At 39.6% G+C, this 19,862-nt stretch overlaps 1 protein-coding gene across 4 annotated transcripts in view; it reads left to right on the top strand.

Moving 5' to 3' along the window:
- Positions 1-19,862, top strand: part of myo3b (myosin IIIB) — a 337,839-nt gene that overhangs the window by 29,603 nt on the left and 288,374 nt on the right. For all 4 annotated transcript variants that reach the window (XM_078403918.1, XM_078403917.1, XM_078403919.1 and 1 more), the window contains one exon: positions 190-335. In XM_078403918.1, the coding sequence (XP_078260044.1) occupies positions 190-335 (146 nt within the window). The remainder of the gene's footprint in view (positions 1-189; positions 336-19,862) is intronic.

The raw sequence follows: 19,862 nt of genomic DNA, 5'->3' as shown, positions 1-19,862 counted from the left end.
TGTGGATCATTTTTAATAATTTGCATATGTGGTATTTGACAGCATAATAATTAATGTTGTCACGCAATTATAATACCAGTTTGATTTTGCTTCCTTCGCATAATTAATGAATAACAAAATAAATGCTAGTGTACCTACCAGTGCAATTATGAATAAAGTGGTGAAGTCTAATATATTATTAATTGATAGGTCATTGCTTGTGAACAACAGTTTGACTACTCGTATGATACCCGATGCGACATATGGTCTTTAGGCATCACAGCTATTGAACTTGGTGATGGTGAACCACCTTTGTCGGATCTCCATCCTGTGAAAGCACTCTTTAAGATTCCAAGGTATGTCACTAGATGGCTCTCTTGGCTTGTTTCAAGGTTGCTGATCATAGCTATCTTTTGTATGAAGAATGAAAATGTATTGCAACTTTGAAATATTCTTTTAAAAAGTTATCTATCTGAATAATTAGCTGATATGAAAATATTTGCGGGAGAACATTCAAACAATAGGATACATTTAAATATTTTCATTCTATACATGGAGTTATTAGCTGTGTAGGAAGAACCTGCAGGTGCTGGTTTATGCTGAAGATAGGCACAAAATGCAAGAGTAACTCAGCCAGTCAGGCAGCATCTCTGGAGAAAAGAAATAGGTGATGCAGTTGTTTATCATTGCTGAATTATATTCTGGAGTGCATAGGAAACAAATGGAATAAGGGACCAGAGAAGTGATCTTTAGAATGAGAAATGTGTAGGAAGGAACTGCAGATGCTGGTTTAAACCAAAGATAGACACAAAATGCTGGAGTAACTCAGCGGGACAGGCAGCATCTCTGGAGAGAAGGAATGGGTGATGTTTCAGAGGGAGACCCTTCTTCAGACTGAGGGAACTGCTTGTGCTTCCATAGAACATAGAAAAGTACAGACAGGATAACGCCCTTTATTAGTTGTTTTTTGATATATGCCACTGGGTTACACAGTAACTTTCCCAACAATGTGGTGGCACGGCGGCGCAGCGGTAGAGTTGCTGCCTTACAGCAAATGCAGCGCCGGAGACTCGGGTTCAATCCTGACTACGGGCGCCGTCTGTACAGTGTTTGTACGTTCTCCCCGTGACCTGCGTGGGTTTTCTCCGAGATCTTCGGTTTCCTCCCACACTCCAAAGACGTACAGGTATGTAGGTTAATTGACTGGGTAAATGTAAAAATTGTCCCTAGTGTGTGTAGGATAGTGCTAATGTGCGGGGATCGCTAGGCGGCGCGGACTCGGTGGGCCGAAGGGCCTGTTTCCGCGCTCTAAATAAATAAATAAATAACATACAGACGTGCAGTGGTATTTGTCCCTGTGTATGTAAGGATTCCATTCCCGAGAACTATCTGTAGCCAGTTTTTTCCATGTCAAAAACATGGAGTTTCACAAGGGTCGGTGCTGGTGCCACTTCTCTTCAAGTTGTATATTAATGATTTGGATAAGGGGATTGAAGGCTTTGTGGCCAAGTTTGCAGATGATGCTGAGATGGGCGGAGGGACAGGGAATCTCTGCCAAAGGACTTGGACAGGTTAGGAGAGTGGGCAGAGAAGCGGTAGATGAAATTCAGTATAGCAAAGTGCGGAGCCATGTATTTTGGTAATAAGAATAAAGGCTTAGATTATTTTCTAAATGTAGAGAGAATCCAGAAATCGAAGGTGCAAAGGGACTTGGGAGTGCTGGTGCAGGACTCCCAAAAAGTTAATTTGCAAGTCGAATCGGTAGTAAGGAAGGCATTGCTAGCATTTATATCAAGAGGACTAGAATACAAAAACAGATGTAATGCTGAGATGCTGGACAGGCCGCATTTGGAGTACTGTGAGCAAATTTGGACCCTATATCGGAGGAAGGATGTGCTGGCTTTGGAGAGGGAACTCATTGCCACAGAGGGCTGTGGAGGTCGTCAGTGGATATTTTTGAGGCAGAGATAGACAAGTTTTTGATTAGAACGGGTGTCAAGGGTTATGGGGAGCAGGCAGGAAAATGGGATTAGGTGGCAGAGATCAGCCATGATTGAATGGTGGAGTAGACTCGAATTTTGGTTATCGCGGACAAAATCTGTTGTAACCGAGGCTTCTGTTCATATCGGGAACCAAGGATCAAGTTCGTAGTTTGACCAAGTGATGCAAGGTGGTTGGAGCTAATCTTGCCTCAGTCTGTGTTTACTTTTCTTGTTTATTGTGTGTCTTGTTTAGTGTATGGTTTATAGCTGCTTTTCCAATACAGTACATATTTACCCCCCCTCAGTTATAGCAGACAAGCAGCAATAATGAACACTACCTCCCCCCTCCCCCTTCCCCATGGTCCGTGAAAACAAGGGTTATCTACACCATTAATTAAGCTAATGGAATATTACTATTATCTTGTCACTCATGAATAACATGAAATATTTCATCATTTTGTTACTGGCTGTAAAATGTATGGGATAATTTACATGAAGTCAGATTTCCTTTAATCAGATCGTTCATAACCCAGTGAGCTCTCGTACTTATTTGGTGAAGTTGTGACGTCTGATCTTTTCCAAGTGTGCAGTTTAAGACGCCTTCATTCTTATAGTACAGTTCCAAAAAGAACAAAAGGATCAAGAACAGTAGAAGGCCATAGATGTGTAGCTTATTTTTATCTTTGGGTAGCTTGTCAGTCTGTGGTCCAGACTCCAGCTAGTCCATCTCCCCCCCCCCCCCCCCCCCCCCCCCCCCCCCCCCCCCACTGTCCTTTGTCTGAAAAATGAAACATGGTCCAGGTGGCAGCATTGACAATCAAATGGAAGGAAGAGGGGAGGAATTAATGAGCCAAAAAATTAATACAAAAAGACAGCTTCCGAAAATGAATAAAAAAACCTTATTATGATGAAAAATATTTAATTCATTACCAGAAATCAAATAATAGCCATGTTCGTTGAATGTCTATAGTTAAAATGAAATACCTGTAGAAAAATTATTTTGCTCCAGGCATTGTGAGCATTGTCTAGTCAGTTGATATTTTAAGTATGTATATTCCATGCAGAACAAGACTGTTATATGTAAAGAACAAAATGAGGGCTGCAATCCCACCACTGAGTGAAAACTCTCTGAATGCAGTTACTCCTGACAATATTAAATAAGAATTCATATTTATATTCATTATCATGTTTAAACTTCAGCTTGTTGGATCTTTTGATCCAGCTGTTTATCATTTCTTAATTAAATTCCATAATGTATAGGGAGTGGAGTCAGAGAAGTGATCTTTAGAACGAGAGATGAGTTGATGTTTCCATAGAACGTAGAAAACTACAGCACATGATGAGGCCCTTTGGCCCACAGTGTCTGTGCTGAACATATTGCCAAGATAACTAATCTTATCTGCCTTCACATGATCCATACCCCTCCATTCCCAGCTGAACGTGTGCCTATCCAAAAGCCTGTTAAATGCCACTTTTGTATCATCACATTTTTGACATTATTTTCAATTAATGCATGAATTTTTACCATGCATATTACGTGAGGTGAGTAACAATTAAACAACTATGTAGCAACATGTTTTGCGTCTCTTTTTTAATGGAGTAGATGATTGGTAAAGCATGAACAACTGAACTGTTGAAGAATGTGTCTTCTCAAAAATCAAATCATCGCACATTACAAATAATTTGTTTTTCATTGCCTTTTCTTTCTCCGTGTAGCTATTTATTGCTGATGAGATTTTAAAAGCTGCAATAATATAAGGCTTGACCTTAATCTCTACAATCACAGAGTTATTATCAGTGGACCTTTGGGTTGCAGTTTGCATTACTGATTAGCTCTGATTCTTACTTGGAAATTGTAGCTGTATGTAGCTGTAAGAGTGCCATACAATGTTATCTCCACCCTCTGTACCCAGAACCAATAAATTAACACGACAAAGCGTGAGAAAAATGATATTCGGTAGTGCTATATCTTTTCTTCTATACTTGTATAAAATAGAGCATAAGAATTACAGTTAGAGATGGAATACAGATTTGAAGTTATTGACAAAATGATGGCAAACAGTTGATATCCAAATTACTTTAAAAACTCTTCTTGAAGCAAAAAAGGACAGAACATTGTGAAATAAACTAATTTCAAATGTATGTTCATCGATATTTCATTCAGTGTTTCACTCAAATTTTGTTTTGTCCAAATCAAAGGATTGTTGAGGAATGGGTAAAGATATTAAAAGGTTTTCTTGAATCGAGCTAATAATTTAGGAAAAAATCAATTTAGATTTTGTGGTAGAAACAGAAACTAGATATTCATTTTTGGGCCAGACAGTAACGTGTTATTTCTCAGTGTGCTTTATTAAAATGGATTCCTGGACGGTACTCATAAATCTCCTGAATAGGGACCTCCAATACCTGCAGTTGGAGATAAATCATACTGAGAAAACACTGAACCATGAAATGATTCTGTTAACATGTCATCTGTCTGAAATATATTTTCAGATCCCCAACAGAAGGGGCTGAATTATGAAAGGACAGTGGTCTGTCATAGTTGGTAATTTGGAGTTTCATACTTTTGAGCCTTTCAGCATCTGTTTACAGTGATTGATTTCTTTTGGAATTAAAAACATATGATGCTTATCATGTGGTGAAAAATACTTTGGTGAAATTCTTTAAAGGTTTAATTTATATATGTGATAGAATGACTATTTGTATTTGAAGCTAACTCATTCTATTAATATACTGTTATAAAATGGTATATTACAGTACAGTAAAGTTTTACCTCATGTGAAAGTAATAACTACTGTGCATGAAAGGCTGCAATTTTATGATATGATAATTAATTAACATCTGTGGAATTCTATATACTGTGCTAATATTGTTTACTATATTTTCTGGACCAGCAGGTGAAATCAAAATGTAAATCAATTTCTTATTATTTAAATGTAAGAAAAATAGAGGAACTCAGTTTTGCTTTGTTGTAATTTTGATTTGTAAAGCCACATTCATGGTATATTTTAATTGGATTTCTCTTGAACATAAGTTTAGGTTCAGGTTTATACTGATCTCAGCAATGTATAGCATTAATTTCTTAGACAAAGTACAATGTTCTCAATGGGGTGGAGGTGAATCAGACAGTACCCTGGCTTCTGAAAGGACACTCAAAAGCCTGAAAACGGAGAGGAAGAAGCTGTGCCTGAGTCTGGTGGTGCAATAGACAATAGACAATAGACAATAGACAATAGACAATAGACAATAGATGCAGGAGGAGGCCATTCAGCCCTTCGAGCCAGCACCGCCATTCAATGCGATCATGGCTGATCACTCTCAATCAGTACCCCGTTCCTGCCTTCTCCCCATACCCCCTCACTCCGCTATCCTTAAGAGCTCTATCCAGCTCTCTCTTGAAAGCATCCAACGTACTGGCCTCCACTGCCTTCTGAGGCAGAGAATTCCACACCTTCACCACCCTCTGACTGAAAAAGTTCTTCCTCATCTCCGTTCTAAATGGCCTACCCCTTATTCTTAAACTGTGGCCCCTTGTTCTGGACTCCCCCAACATTGGGAACATGTTATCTGCCTCTAATGTGTCCAATCCCCTAATTATCTTATATGTTTCAATAAGATCCCCCCTCATCCTTCTAAATTCCAGTGTATACAAGCCCAATCGCTCCAGCCTTTCAACATACGACAGTCCCGCCATTCCGGGAATTAACCTAGTGAACCTACGCTGCACGCCCTCCATAGCAAGAATATCCTTCCTCAAATTTGGAGACCAAAACTGCACACAGAACGCCTTCAAGCTTCTGCATCTTTTGCCTGACAGGAGCAGGAAGAATGTTACTAGGGTGGAATAAGTCCTTGATTATGTTGGGTGCTTTTCTGAGGCAGAGTGAAATATTTATTGTTTCAGAAATGGGCTGAGCTTGTATTGGGTAATGCTATGTAGTTTTGGATGTTCTGGTACAAAATGAGTAGGCAGGTTTGGCCTGGAACAGTTCCAGAGCCCGATTCCATTAAATGCCTTATGCAGGTTATCTGAAAAATAAACAAATTTGATCCATCTGCTCTCTTGCCCAGTTCACTATTGTCACCTGTACCGAAGTATATTTGATTTAATTGACAGAATTATAATTTGTGTTACAATATTAATGCTTTTTGGACATCTGCAAAGGAATGCTATCTATAATGAATTTTGGTGTATATTATCTCAGGGAGACAGCAGATGTTGGAGGAACTCAGAGGGTCAGGCAGCATCTGTGGAGGGAAACTGACAGTTAACATTTTAGGTCGAGGCCCTTCTTCTAGACTGAAAGACTGGAGGGGATATAGTAGTAAATTAGATTGAGGGGGTTGGGTCAAGAGTTGGTCTCTAACTCTGAGGTCTTTAGATCTTTAACCATTAAGATATCAGTGTTCTTCAAAATCCTAGCCAATTCGTTTCTCTCAAATTACCTTCATCTGCTAATACTTCAAAATGCTGGAATTTTCTCCTTTAAATCTTTGTTTTTCTCTGTCTTTGCTCACTATAGATGCTCCTGAACCGCTGTGTTTGATTAAGCCTTTGCTTTTTAGCCCTTGTGTCACCTCTGTCTCTTGTGTCTCCGTGGAGAAAATACTCATGCTGTTTTTTTATCTAATTCATGGGCAATGGTGCTTTCGTACTTTCAGTACGAAACAGTTACCTATTGCATTTGTTGCCTATTATTTCCCTTCATAGATGCTCTCTTCGCAGATCTGTCTGATCTGCTGAATTACTCCAGCACTCAGTGTTTTGCTCAGGATTCCAGCATCTGCTGTTTCTTGAGTCTCCAATGTAAATTTGTACCTAATTTGTCCATCTTTAACAACATGTACATTGCTGACAGAAGCAGAAAACCTTCTCGAGGAGAACAACCATGGCTTTTCCAGTCACTCTACACAACTGAATTTCTTCAATCTTGTTCCCATTCCGTAAATATCTTTCCCATCAGCTGTAAAGGCTTTTATATCCTTACTAAAGTGCACATGATACTCCATTTGAAGTCTACAAATTGTTTTAAATGTTCAATGTAACTTTTTATTTCTCCTGCACACAAAGTCCCCAGCAATCTAAAACTTTTAAATATAAATGCCATCTCTCTGTTCCCTAAACACCTTTAAAATTGTACCATTTGTTCCATATGGCTTCTCTACAATTTTTCTTCCATTTTGTCTCACATCAAACTTTTCCATATTAAATTATTTTCCATATTATTACCATCTGAAGCTGAAGGGTCCTAACCCGAAACGTCACCTATCCATGTCCTCCAGAAATGCTACCTGACCACCTGAGTTATTCCAGCATGTGCCTAATATTTCTAATCATTACATCAAATAATTTATGTATATGTATGTATGTATGTATTATATATGTATATCACAACCAGCAGAGGTCCCAGCACAGATCTCTGTGGGACTCCACTGGTCACAGACCTCCAGCCAGAATATCTTCATTCCATCACAACCCTTCCATGAATAAAACAATTTTGAATCCATACAACTATTATTGGGAATCCTGTACATCCTAATCTTCTGGATCCGCCTACCACGAAGGACCTTATAAAAAGCCTTACTAAAATCCATGTGTACAACATCCATAACCTTACCTTTGTCTCCTTCTTCACCTTTTCAAAAAACTCAATCAAGTTAGTAAGACACGGCCTTCTGCGTACAAAGCCATGCTCGCTATCCCTAATTAGTCCATTCCCTTCCAAATGGGAGTAAATCCTATCCAGAAGAATTCTCTCCAATGTTCTCCCGACCACTGGCATAGTTTCCTTACCACTGACTTCTAGTCCTCTGCTTCTTTTTCCTTAGTGTTTACTACTATTTGAGTTTTGAATGATCTGAAATTGTTTAAAATTTGTCCAATGTACCCAACTCCTGCGTCAAAAAGGTAGTGGTTCTACAGGAGATGCTACTTTATGCTCAGTCACTGAAACAACTGATAATTAACTCTCTGCTTCACAAACTAAATTTGTGTCCATGTTTCCAATGTTCCTTGAATATTAGCTTTAATTTTGTTAAAGTTTATTGTTAGGACTTTAGAAAGTCCATGGACACTAATCCTTCCTATAATCAAAACTGAATGATGTTAATCAAACACTGTTTGCCTTTAACAGATATGTGGTAAGTTGTCATTTGTTAGCCTGTAGTTTTCTAGGTGACAGTTAAGCTGGTGCTTTATTAATATCTCTGGAGATTTCTCCATCGTTAATGTTGGATTGACTGCTTTATAATTGCTAGTTTTGTCCACATCCACATTTTTAAATAGGGTTGTGATATTTTAAATCCCCCAATCCTCAGCATTTGTATTCTTCCCCAAAGAGATTTGATAGTAATTGTCAGAGTCTTTACAATTTCCACCTTTACTTTCCCCAGTTTCTCTCAGTACCCCAGACAGAATGAGGCCAAATGCAAATTGGAGGAACAGCACCTCATATTTTGCTTGGCAGCTTACAACCCAATGGTATGAAAATTGATTTATCTCATTTCAAGTAACTCTTGCATTACCTCTTTCTCCCTCCCTCCCCTCCCATGATCCTTTTGTGGAGCACCTGAGCTTTGTCTACAAAGGCCATCTTGAGCTTTTAGTTGAATGTCTCCTTCTTAGCTCTCCATTTTAACTCTCTTTCCCCTTCATACTGAACTATCTGTCATCAGTCTTCTCCTTTGCTGCAGAGAGAAGCAAAACACCGATTGGAAAGACATACTCATTTTACAAATCAATGTTATAAACATTGTATTTTCCAATTTCAGGTAACGCACACCCCTAATGTTCTCCTTCATTTGACATAACTCATCAGTCCATCCATTTTTCTTCTTTCTATGTTCCTTCCTCTCACCTGGTTCCATCAGTGAAGTGTATTGCTGGAGGCCCTGCAGCAGCCTGGGGCTCGAGTAGATCAGACGTGACCTGCAGTGGCATAGAGCGGCAGACCAATGGTGAAGGACATCAATAACATCATTTGGCCTGGCCGCCCCCTGCAACCACCACCCAGTGTAGTTACCAGGACAGTGGGCCTTTAAGGCCAAGTTAGGACACTACATTTTTTAAACAACTTTGTCCTTGAATCATACAAAATGGTGCAGGAAACGTGGCAACTCCTGTGTACTGTCTTAATGCAATCTGCTATTCCTACATTCTAGTACTTAAGAATGATTGTGGCGATGTATAGCAAGAGTTTTATGGAACAGTGACATACGCCTTCACTGAATGATGACTCCTGAGACATGGGAAGTGACCCAGTTTTTTCGGGTTTTTCTGTGAATGCTTATTGTAGAAGGGAGTGTGGTGCAGTAGTGGCAGATTGGCACAAGACCTTCACTGAAGCCTATGTGTGCATGTTAAAGGTAAGGCCCAACCTGTTGTATGCCTCAGTGAAAGAGTCAATAGTGGCTTGGAGGTCAGACTCCCAACATGCACAAATGCGAACATCATTTGCATTCTACAGCTGGAATACTGAGGTTCAATTGATTTTGGAGGAGTCTCAAAGTTTTGCTTTTCTGGATCACTTTCACTTCAATGCTGAGAGCTATATTCTGATACTGTATCTTCCCCTTTGCTTTACCTATTGTACTTGAGTTTGACAAGATGGCATTTATCTATAGTGTAGGGGTGGTGTGGTGACGCAGCAGTAGAGTTGCTGCCTTACAGCGCCAGAAACCTGTGTTCGATGCTGACTACGGGTGCCGTCTGCACGGAGTTTGTATGTTCTCCCTGTGACCGCGTGTGTTTTCTCTGGGTGCTCCAGTTTTCTCCCACACTCCAAAGGCAGATAGGCTTGTAGGTTAATTGGCTTCTGTAAATTGTAAATTTTCCCTAGTGTGTAGGATAGTGTTGGTGTACGGGGTGGTCGTTGGTTGGCACGGACTCGGTGGGCCAAAGGGCCTGTTTCCATGCTGTGTGAGTAAAAGATGCGCTGTCCATAGTTTGTAAACTGGTTTTATCCTCATTCCAAAACTTTGAACACTTCTTTAAAAAAATTCCATTCCAATGTTATTGTAGTAACATTTTATGATTTTGAAAATCAATATGCAGTTATATAACCTGCTTCGGAATTGGGATTTCTGTCTTTAAATCATCAAGCTGTTAGCCGGTAATGTTGAAACAGCCAATTACGAATACAATGACATTTTGTCATGACAATCAAACTTTCATCATAAAAGCATTGGACTAAATCAGGGATCTCCTTATGTAAATTAGATGTCGAGGCTTTGTAATGTAAAATTTCTTCAGGTTCTTTGAAACTTGTAGGATGTAAGAGTCAAGAGTCAATAGTGTTTCATTGTCATTTGTACCAAAATGGAACAAATAAATTCTTACTTGCAGCAGCATAACAGGTCTGTAAACACAATACTCAATAGATACCACAAAACATTCCGTGGGGATAAAGTTCTATCCACATTTTTGTGCTACTGCATGCAGTATAAAAACAGAGAAATAACTATCTCTTCAACAACCCTTGCCCAAATATGGTATATTGTTCCAACGTATGATATAGTGAAATGCAGTAAAATAAACAACTCACTTAATTCCACATCAGCAGCTTTAGGGAGTTTGTTATCTATCATTGTCTCAACAGATGTAAATTTTAATCAGAATGATTTTGTAATGTTCTTAAATTAAGGGAAAATACTCAACAGAATAATAACGCTTGTGTTTCTTCATAACATTAGAACAAAGAGTATCCCATTTCAGAACATAGTTGCAATGGATTTATAAGCAATGCCAAGGGAAAACCAGAGAAGAGTTTACTTGGTAAAATCAAACGCTTTGATGATGGACTATTACATTTGGTTAGTTTTAACTCCCACTGGCATTTTGCAAAGATTAAAAACTAACATGTAAATTGAAATATAATGGGAGCACTTAAGAAATAAAGACAAAATAGTCTCCCATAAAGCCAACTTAGTTATTTTATTGCTTTATCTGCATCAAACCTGACAAGTAACTTGAATTATTAAATGAATATAAATCAATCAAATACATGATTGAGAAACCAAGAACTGCAGACGCTGGTTAATACACAAAAGGATACAAAGTGCTGGAGTAACACAGCAGTTCAGGCAGAATCTTTGGAGAACATGGTTAGGTGATGTTTTGGCTTGCGATCCTTCTTCAGACTAGTGGGAGGGGGAAAAGAAATCTGGAAAAAGGGAGAGGCTGGACAATGTGTGGCAGGTAGTAGATCCTCAGAAGCAAGGTTTTTTTTTGATATGCAGATTGTTGGAACATGGGCCAGGGATAAGAGCAGAAGGTGTGAGGCGGTTTTGAAGAGTTGTGGATTGTGAAGCCAGAGGGAAGAAAGTAGCGGTGGGGGTGGAATGGAGGGGGAGAAATAGATGGGAGTCCAGGTGGGGCACAGGAGAGGGATGGGGTGGTTTTTGGAGGGATTAGTTAGAGGTTACCTAAAATTGGAGAATTTAATGTTCACACAGTTGGTTGTAAACTACATGAAGGATTTTGAGATTAGATAATATTGTGCTGATTATAAGCAGTAATCACAAATAGTTTAGTTTAGAGATACAGTGCGGAAACAGGCCTTTCAGCCCACCGGATCTGCTCCCCCCCCCCCCCCCCCAGCATATTAACACTCTCCTACACACACTAAGGACAATTTTCACAATTACTAAGCCAATTTATCTACATACCTGTATGTCTTTGGAGTGTGGGAGGAAACCGAAGATCTCGTGGAAGGTTTGGATAGGTGACGTTTCGGGTCCGGACCCTTCTTCGATCCAAAATTTTGCCTATCCTCTCCATGGATGCTGCCTGACCCACTAAGTTATTTTATAAGGTCATAATGGATAGGAGTAGAATTAGGCCATTCGGCCCATCAAGTCTACTCCACCATTCAATCATGGCTGATCTATCTCTCCCTCCTAACCCCATTCTCCTGCTTTCTCTCCATAACCTCTGACACCTGTACTAAACAAGTACTGTACTAATCTGCACTTTGTGATTTTGCTGTAAATTGTATTTGTTCTTCTTTCATTGCATAAATCCTAACATTCATGGATTTTATACTTGATGTATTAAATATTTAAACCGCACACTGTTCTTACACAAATAAAAATCCATCAGCAATTGCATTTTTTATTTGAGGCTCATGGAGTAGATATTTTGTTATAGTGATTATTCCAGCATCATTTAGCATCGTTGGTGAATAGTCATTACAGAGAATGCATTGCAGTACCGCATATATGATTAATTATCAAAGTAGGATTGTTTTTCTTTAATTTCTCATCGTCATTTTGTTTTATTTTTTCAGATATATTGTTTGGTTTGTAAATTCCTTTGGGTTTATTGCATTAGTTGCTTTAGGCTGCAAGATTTTTGTTTTGTACATGTTGCTGATGTCACAGAAATCTCAACAGCAGTTATTAGGACATTGTTCCTATGGTTACTGGTGAAGTGCCCATTGGTACTTGGAGCAAATGTGCAGTGGTTGATTTATTTTTAGAAGGCACATAAGGAAATATTTTTTAACAGGTTTATATTTTGTATATCAAATAAATATGTAGTAATGGTATAATTGACCACCAAAATAGTATCACAATTTATATTTTATTTTATAATGAGACATTGCCACTGTTCATATTTTATTCACTGTATTAGGTAAATTGAAATGAAGAGCTACTCTTTAAAGTGATTCTCAATTATATTTTGAATCATCTTGGTTGTTATTTATTTGCATGGATCTTTACCACCAACTAAATAATAGCCAGGTAGATGCATTTTTATTTTTCATTTTTATGATTTCAAAGACACACAGCTCACTTAAGGTTTTAATTATTATGTATGCATCATGTTCTGAGAAAGCTTATTGAAAAATAGCATTTGTGTAATAATAACATAACATTGAGTTGATAATGTGGTGGCACATCTGGTAGACCTGCTGCCTCACAGTGCCAGAGACCCGGGTTTGATCCTGACCTCTGGTGCTGTCTGTGTGCAGTTTGCGTGTTTCCTCCTGTGACTGCGTGGGGTTCCTCTGGGTGCTCCGGTTTCCTCCCACATTCCAAAGACGTGCGGGTTTGTAGTTTAATTGGCCTCTATAAATTGCCCCTCATGTATAAGGAGTGGATGTGAAAGTGGGATAACATAGAACTAACGTGAACTGATAATTGGTGGTTGGCATGGACTCATTGGAGCAAAGAACCTGTTTCCATGATGTATCAATTCAATCAATCAATATTGCTCTTTAGTCAATCATATCTATGTTATTAACCATCGTTCACCATTGATCAAATAGTTCCCAATATAGATTTGTGATCATTGACTTAAAAGAATATTACTTAGTTTTCATTGACTTTGGTAGTACATTTCTTTTCTACTTTCTTGCCCTGGCCTCACCCAATTCTTAAAACTCCTCTATTTGGAGTTTTATGTATTCCCTGGCTGTCATTCTCCTTGTTCTAAAACTGCTCCCCAAATCAGATGCAATGACAATTTTTTTCCAACCTTGAGAATACGATGCAAGAAAACTGTTGGCCTTTTCATCCTGGCATTGCTGTGTCTGACACCTATTTTATTAGCACCCCGAACCCAAACACTGATGATCTGTTTGGTTCTTCTGCCATTGTGTAGAACTAATTTACCTTCAAAGCTTGGAGGTCAGCTGGTTTCCTATTATTCTACTTCTCAGCCTTTAATTGATCAGCACACATCACACCCTACCTCTTGACTAGTTTAAGCCATCTATCAGATCAATGTACAGAAAGAAATTGCAGATGTTGGTATATACCAAAGATAGACACAAAGTGCTGGAGTAACTCAGCGGGTCAGGCAGCATCTTTGGAGAAAAAGGATGGGCAACGTTTCGGGTTGGGATCCTTCTTCAGACTGTCGATCAATGTCTGTGTTCAGATCAATGTCCTGTGTTTCCATCTTCCTGAGGCATGGAGTCCCATTACGCCTGCTTTCAGGTCTGAAGAAGACTCTCAACCTGAAACATCAACTTTTTTCTTTCCTCCAAAGATGCTGCCTGACCCCTAATGAGTTACTGCAGCTTTTTGTATCTATCTTTGTTGAAAGCCAGCATCTGCAGTTCCTTCCTGCACATTCATTCATTGATTGCAAGCTGTCCAAAGATGGCCTGGAGAGGCTGGTGAATGCACCTCATTGCCTGATGCCTAGTTAATGCTTGCCACCTTCTCCTCCTCTTTGGATGGCTGGGGTAGTAAAGCCTCAAACGTTTGCATCTATGAGGCTGTTAAAAACAGAGTGGAACTTTGGACTAGAACAGGGGGCAAATGTTTGCAGCCTGACCTAATCTATTAAATTGTCAAATCGTGTATTAGACATTATTTCTCCGATTTGCATGGGGTTACAGCCACGGAAAAATTAACTGGGAATGGATTTGGTGGCTGAAGGTTTTTCCAGCCATGAATTGTTGTATAAGATGTTATGATGCAGGAGCTGTTTGCTGAATTTACCGAAACAATCCGCAGTTACGAAGCTGGATTATTCAGCTCCACCTCTAATCTGTTTTTATGACCAACATGATGACCAACAGGATAGGACCAACATGATAGGACGTGCAGATAGAAAATATGTGCTGAAGAAAACAGGAAAAAAATAAATCTGGGAATTCCTTTCAAAAATCAAAGTATTTAGGATCTCAGTCATTACCATCTTTTATACAGATAACCAAACATCTTAAATTCAGTCTGGTTGACAAGTTCCATCGTCAGTTTTCAGGATTAAAGATGTGCAGGGCAACATTGGAAACTATGAAATCTGTACAACTCCTCCCCCTTCTGCCATGGGGTAGACTGACTCCTCTTACCCCTCCCCCCATCCCCAATCTTTGCACATCCTCAATCCTGGACTTTCACTTATAGACAATAGGTGCAGGAGTAGGCCATTCGGCCCTTCGAGCCAGCACCACCATTCAATGTGATCATGGCTGATCATTCTCAATCAGTACTCCATTCCTGCTTCTCCCCATACCCCCTGACACCGCTATCCTTAAGAGCTCTACCTAGCTCTCTCTTGAATGCATTCAGAGACTTGGCCTCCACTGCCTTCTGAGGCAATGAATTCCACAGATTTACAACTCTCCTCATCTCCGTTCTAAATAGCCTACCCCTTATTCTTAAACTGTGGCCCCTGGTTCTGGACCCCAACATTGGGAACATGTTTCCTGCCTCTAACGTGTCCAACCCCTTAATAATCTTATATGTTTCAATAAGATCCCCTCTCATTCTTTTAACATACGACAGTCCCGCCTTTCCGGGAATTAACCTAGTAAACCTACGCTGCACGCCCTCAATAGCAAGAATATCCTTCCTCAAATTTGGAGACCAAAACTGCACACAGTACTCCAGGTGCAGTCTCACTAGGGCCCTGTACAACTGCAGAAGGACCTCTTTGCTCCTATACTCAACTCCTCTTGTTATGAACGCCAACATTCCATTGGCTTTCTTCACTGCCTGCTGTACCTGCATGCTTCCTTTCAGTGACTGATGCACCAGGACACCCAGATCTCGTTGTACGTCCCCTTTTTCTAACTTGACACCAATCAGATAATAATCTGCCTTCTTATTCTTACCACCAAAGTGGATAACCTCACACTTATCCACATTAAACTGCATCTTCCATGCATCTGCCCACTCACACAACCTGTCCAAGTCACCCTGCAACCTCATAGCATCTTCCTCACAGCTCACACTACCACCCAGCTTTGTATCATCTGCAAATTTGCAAATGGTACCTTTAATCCCTTCATCCAAGTCATTAATGTATATTGTAAATAGCTGCGGTCCCAGCACCGAGCCTTGCGGTACCCCACTAGTCACTGCCTGCCATTCTGAAAGGGACCCATTTATCCCCACTCTTTGCTTTCTGTCTCTCAACCAATTTTCTATCCATGTCAGTACCCTATCCCCAATACCATGTGCTCTAATTTTGCCCACTAATCTCCTATGTGGGACCTTGTCGAAGGCTTTCTGAAAGTCAAGGTACACCACATCCACCGGCTCTCCCCTGTCAATTTTCCTAGTTACATCCTCAAAAAATTCCAGATTAGTCAAGCATGACTTCCCCTTCGTAAATCCATGCTGACTTGGAACGATCCTGTTACCGCTATCCAAATGTTCCGCAATTTCTTCTTTTATAATTGACTCCAGCATCTTCCCCACCACTGATGTCAGATTAACTGGTCTATAATTTCCCGTTTTCTCTCTCCCTCCTTTCTTAAAAAGTGGGTTAACATTAGCTTGTAACTTGTCACTTTAATTTCATGTTTCATGTATCTTATTGTATTTTATGACTATTGGCAGACCAATTTCTGTCCTGGGATAAATAAAGTTCTATCGTATCTTATCTTCAAGCTCGTTCAGGTGCCCTGGTCACATTATATTTGGGATTTTGAATAAAGTTGGCGTTTGAATAAAATAGTGTACATAGACAATCTTCTGCAGAAAATTGTGATGACAAATGAATCCAAATTGGGTAACAACAGAGATGTAACGATGTGCTCCAGGAGAACCTCAGTCATATCAATACCAACGTCAAAGGAAATGGACTGGTTGATCATTGTGTGCAGCTCTGGTCACCCAAATACAAGAAGGATGTGGAGGCTTTGGAGATTATGCAGAGCCTTATCAGAATGCTGCTTGGATTAGAGGGTATTATATATAAGGAGAGATTGGACAAACTTTGATTGTTTTCTCTGGAATGTCAGAGGCTGTGGGGAAACTTGATGGAAGTATTTAAAATTATGAGAGGCAGAGATAGGGTAGACAGTCAGAACCTTTTTCCCAGGGTGGCAACATCAAAGACCAGAGGGCATAGCTTTAAGGTGAGAAAGACAAAGTTGAAAGGAGATGTGTGGGGCAAGTTTTATTGTACTCAGCGAGTGGTGGATGCCTAGAATGTGCTGCCAAGACTTGGTGGTGGAGGCAGATTTGGCAGTGGAATTCAAGAGGCTTTTGGATTGGCACACATAATGCAGGGATATGGATCATGTGCAGGCAGGGGATATTAGTTTCACTTGGCATCACGTTCAGGATGGACGTTTTGGGCTGAAGGGCCTGTTCCTGTACTGTACTGTTCTATGTTCCATGATCACACAAATTAATGGGCAACAGCATATAGGGATGTAAGGTGGTAATAGCAGTCATGGATCAATATCAAGGCTATCTTTTAAACACCAGATGGACTAATTTGATTTTGCATTGGGTTTAATAATGTAGTGATGAAGTCTGCCTCACTGTTCAATAATCTTTTAGTATGAAAAAAAATCACCTTCATACCAGGATTATGATGGCCACATTTTGTTGACATTTACTTCAATATATCTTTTTTTAAATGATTGCAACTGAGAGTTTCAGAAGTAGCAGTCAGCTAAGTGTCATTTGCTTTGTATGACATTCTTTTTTTTTTCTTGCAGCTGTTGCATTAAACCTTGACAGGGCTTTAGTGGCAGATTTTTAATCTTATTTTAGCTTTGATTATTTGCCAGGTTTCTTGTAAAGTAGAGCTATTTTTTTTTTAAAGGTTTGTATTTTTCAATAAATCAGGAACATTTTATTCCTCATTTTCAAAAAACATTTCCAAATCCAACTGCATATCAAATTCACAAACTGCTGATTTCTCAAATTGTAACTGACAGCTTAATCATAGAATGACCAAATCTTAACTGGCAGTATTGAGAATATATTTCAAATGGAAAGGAATTAGTTAGCTGAATCAGATGTATAATTACTCTTTTGTTTAAATCACTCTGTGATTAAACTGTATTAATATGGCAGTGTATTGAATATCCCAAAGAACTTCACAGCAAGCAATATTTGACACAAGCAGCTCTTTCTATTATTATTATAACGTTTTGGATATGCAGCATAAAAATTGTGTTTTGCTAATTTTGATCAGATCAGTGATAAGCAATGAATCTTTTAAAATGGTAAACGCATTGTGACTGATGAGTCAAAGTTTGCCAGGTTCAAAGATTGTTAAATAGCGGAAAGTGCTCATTTTAACTGGATCCTGTCCTTAACCACAAGATACATTCCATCACTTCTTATCTCTACATTCAGACTAGTTGCTAGGGATTCAAGAAATATGGAAATACTTGGATAGCAGCATTAATGCAAACAAGAACCAGTCTTCAGAAAAAAACCCTGTTCACAATTTAACTTCCACTGATCTATTAAGGCCACAATCGGGACAGGCAGCATCTTTGGAGAGATGGAATGGGTGACGTATTGGGTCGAGACCCTACTTCAGACTGAGAGTCAGGGGAGAGGGAGACATAGAGATAAGGAAGGGTAAGGTGTGAAAACACAGAACAAAGGGGACGTTGATTAAGGAAAAAGTAGAATGGTTCATTGTTAGCTAAGGGGAAGGTGACAACGAGGCATACCATCAGTAAAATTTAATCAGGAGGACAGTGAAACTAGTTGGAGAACTCGGATGGGGAAGGAACGGAGAGAGGGAGAAACCAAGGATTACTTGAAGTTAGAGAAATCAATTCATAACACTGGATTGTAAGCTGCCCACATGAAATATGAGATGCTATTCCTCCAATTTGCGTTGGGCCTCACTCTGACAGTGAAGGAGGCCCAGGGCAGAAAGGTCAGTGTGGGAATGGGAGGGGTAGTTAAAGTGTTTAGCAACTGGGAGATCACATAGGCCTAGGTGGACTGGGCGGATGTGTTCAGCGAAATGATCGCCAAGTCTGCGCTTGGTCTCACCAATATATATTAGAGTCCGCACCTAGAACAGCGGATACAGTAGATAAGGTTGGAGGAGGTGCAAGTGAACCTCTGCCTCACCTGAAAGTACTGTCGGGATCCCTGAACAGAGTCAAGGGAGGAGATATAGGGACAGGTGTTGCATCTACTGTGGTTGCAGGGGAACGTATCTGGGGAGGAGGTGGTTTGAGTGGGAAGGGATGTGTTAACCAGGTAGTTGTGGAGGGAACAGTCTCAATCTTCCCATTGCCACCCCTTTCACATCTTCCCAGCTTTCCACCTAGACCGACTCCCTGGTTACCTCCTCCCTTCCCACCTAAACCAAGTGGCACGAATATGTTCTTCGCAATGTGTTAAAACAGAAGATGGCCATTTCATGTCCTCACTGATCTCACAGTTCAGGACATATCTATTTTGCCGCTTAACATTCTGGTTGTTTCCAGGGAGCCATCCCTCAACATGAACACAAGTTAGTATATTTTAGGTGTCTGGTGTATTGTGATCAGATCCCTTGGACAAGCCGCCCAGTAGTTCAATGTTCAAAGATGTTCTGCCAGTTGGAATATGTTCCCACTCTAAATACATAATTCTGTGAATGTTACCTGTGTACACTTAAAATGTTACATTGAAATGGTATTTAATTGTTAATAGCTGTTTTTGTTTGACTCTTCAATGTCAAGATAGTCTCCAGAGGTCTGTTTGTGATGTCACAACCCAATACTAGTGAAACAACAAATTGAAGTCAAAATGAGCGGAAATTAAAATTTCATAATGGGAAGGCTATCCAGAATGGAGGTTTTATGTGAGGAGGCAGGTTGAAAAACTGCTACATTGAATCTTCACAGTCATTAAGAATTTGTTGATGGTTCATTTAATTGCCTAAGTTCAAAAGTTTTGAAAACATTTTCAAATCATTTTTAAAAATCTTCTCAGTTCTAGTGTCGGGTCCCTGTTATTCTTTCCAGAGAAGCTGTGTGAGCTGCTGAGTAATTCCAGAATTATCTGTTTTTATATATAAAAAAAGATAGGTTGTGTTACTGTGGTATGAAACTCAGGCTGTGGGAAAGTATTTCTTCCCCTCCTCGAGATGCTTGTAATGTTGTAATGGTTTACAACTGCAAAATCAAAATGACAGTTACAAACTATATTGCAGTTTTTATGTGGAATTGATATAAAAGCTGCATC

The sequence above is a fragment of the Rhinoraja longicauda genome, chromosome 8 (genome assembly GCF_053455715.1).
Source record: "Rhinoraja longicauda isolate Sanriku21f chromosome 8, sRhiLon1.1, whole genome shotgun sequence".
Classification (NCBI taxonomy): domain Eukaryota; kingdom Metazoa; phylum Chordata; class Chondrichthyes; order Rajiformes; family Arhynchobatidae; genus Rhinoraja; species Rhinoraja longicauda.
This window is presented reverse-complemented; position numbering and strand designations above follow the sequence as displayed.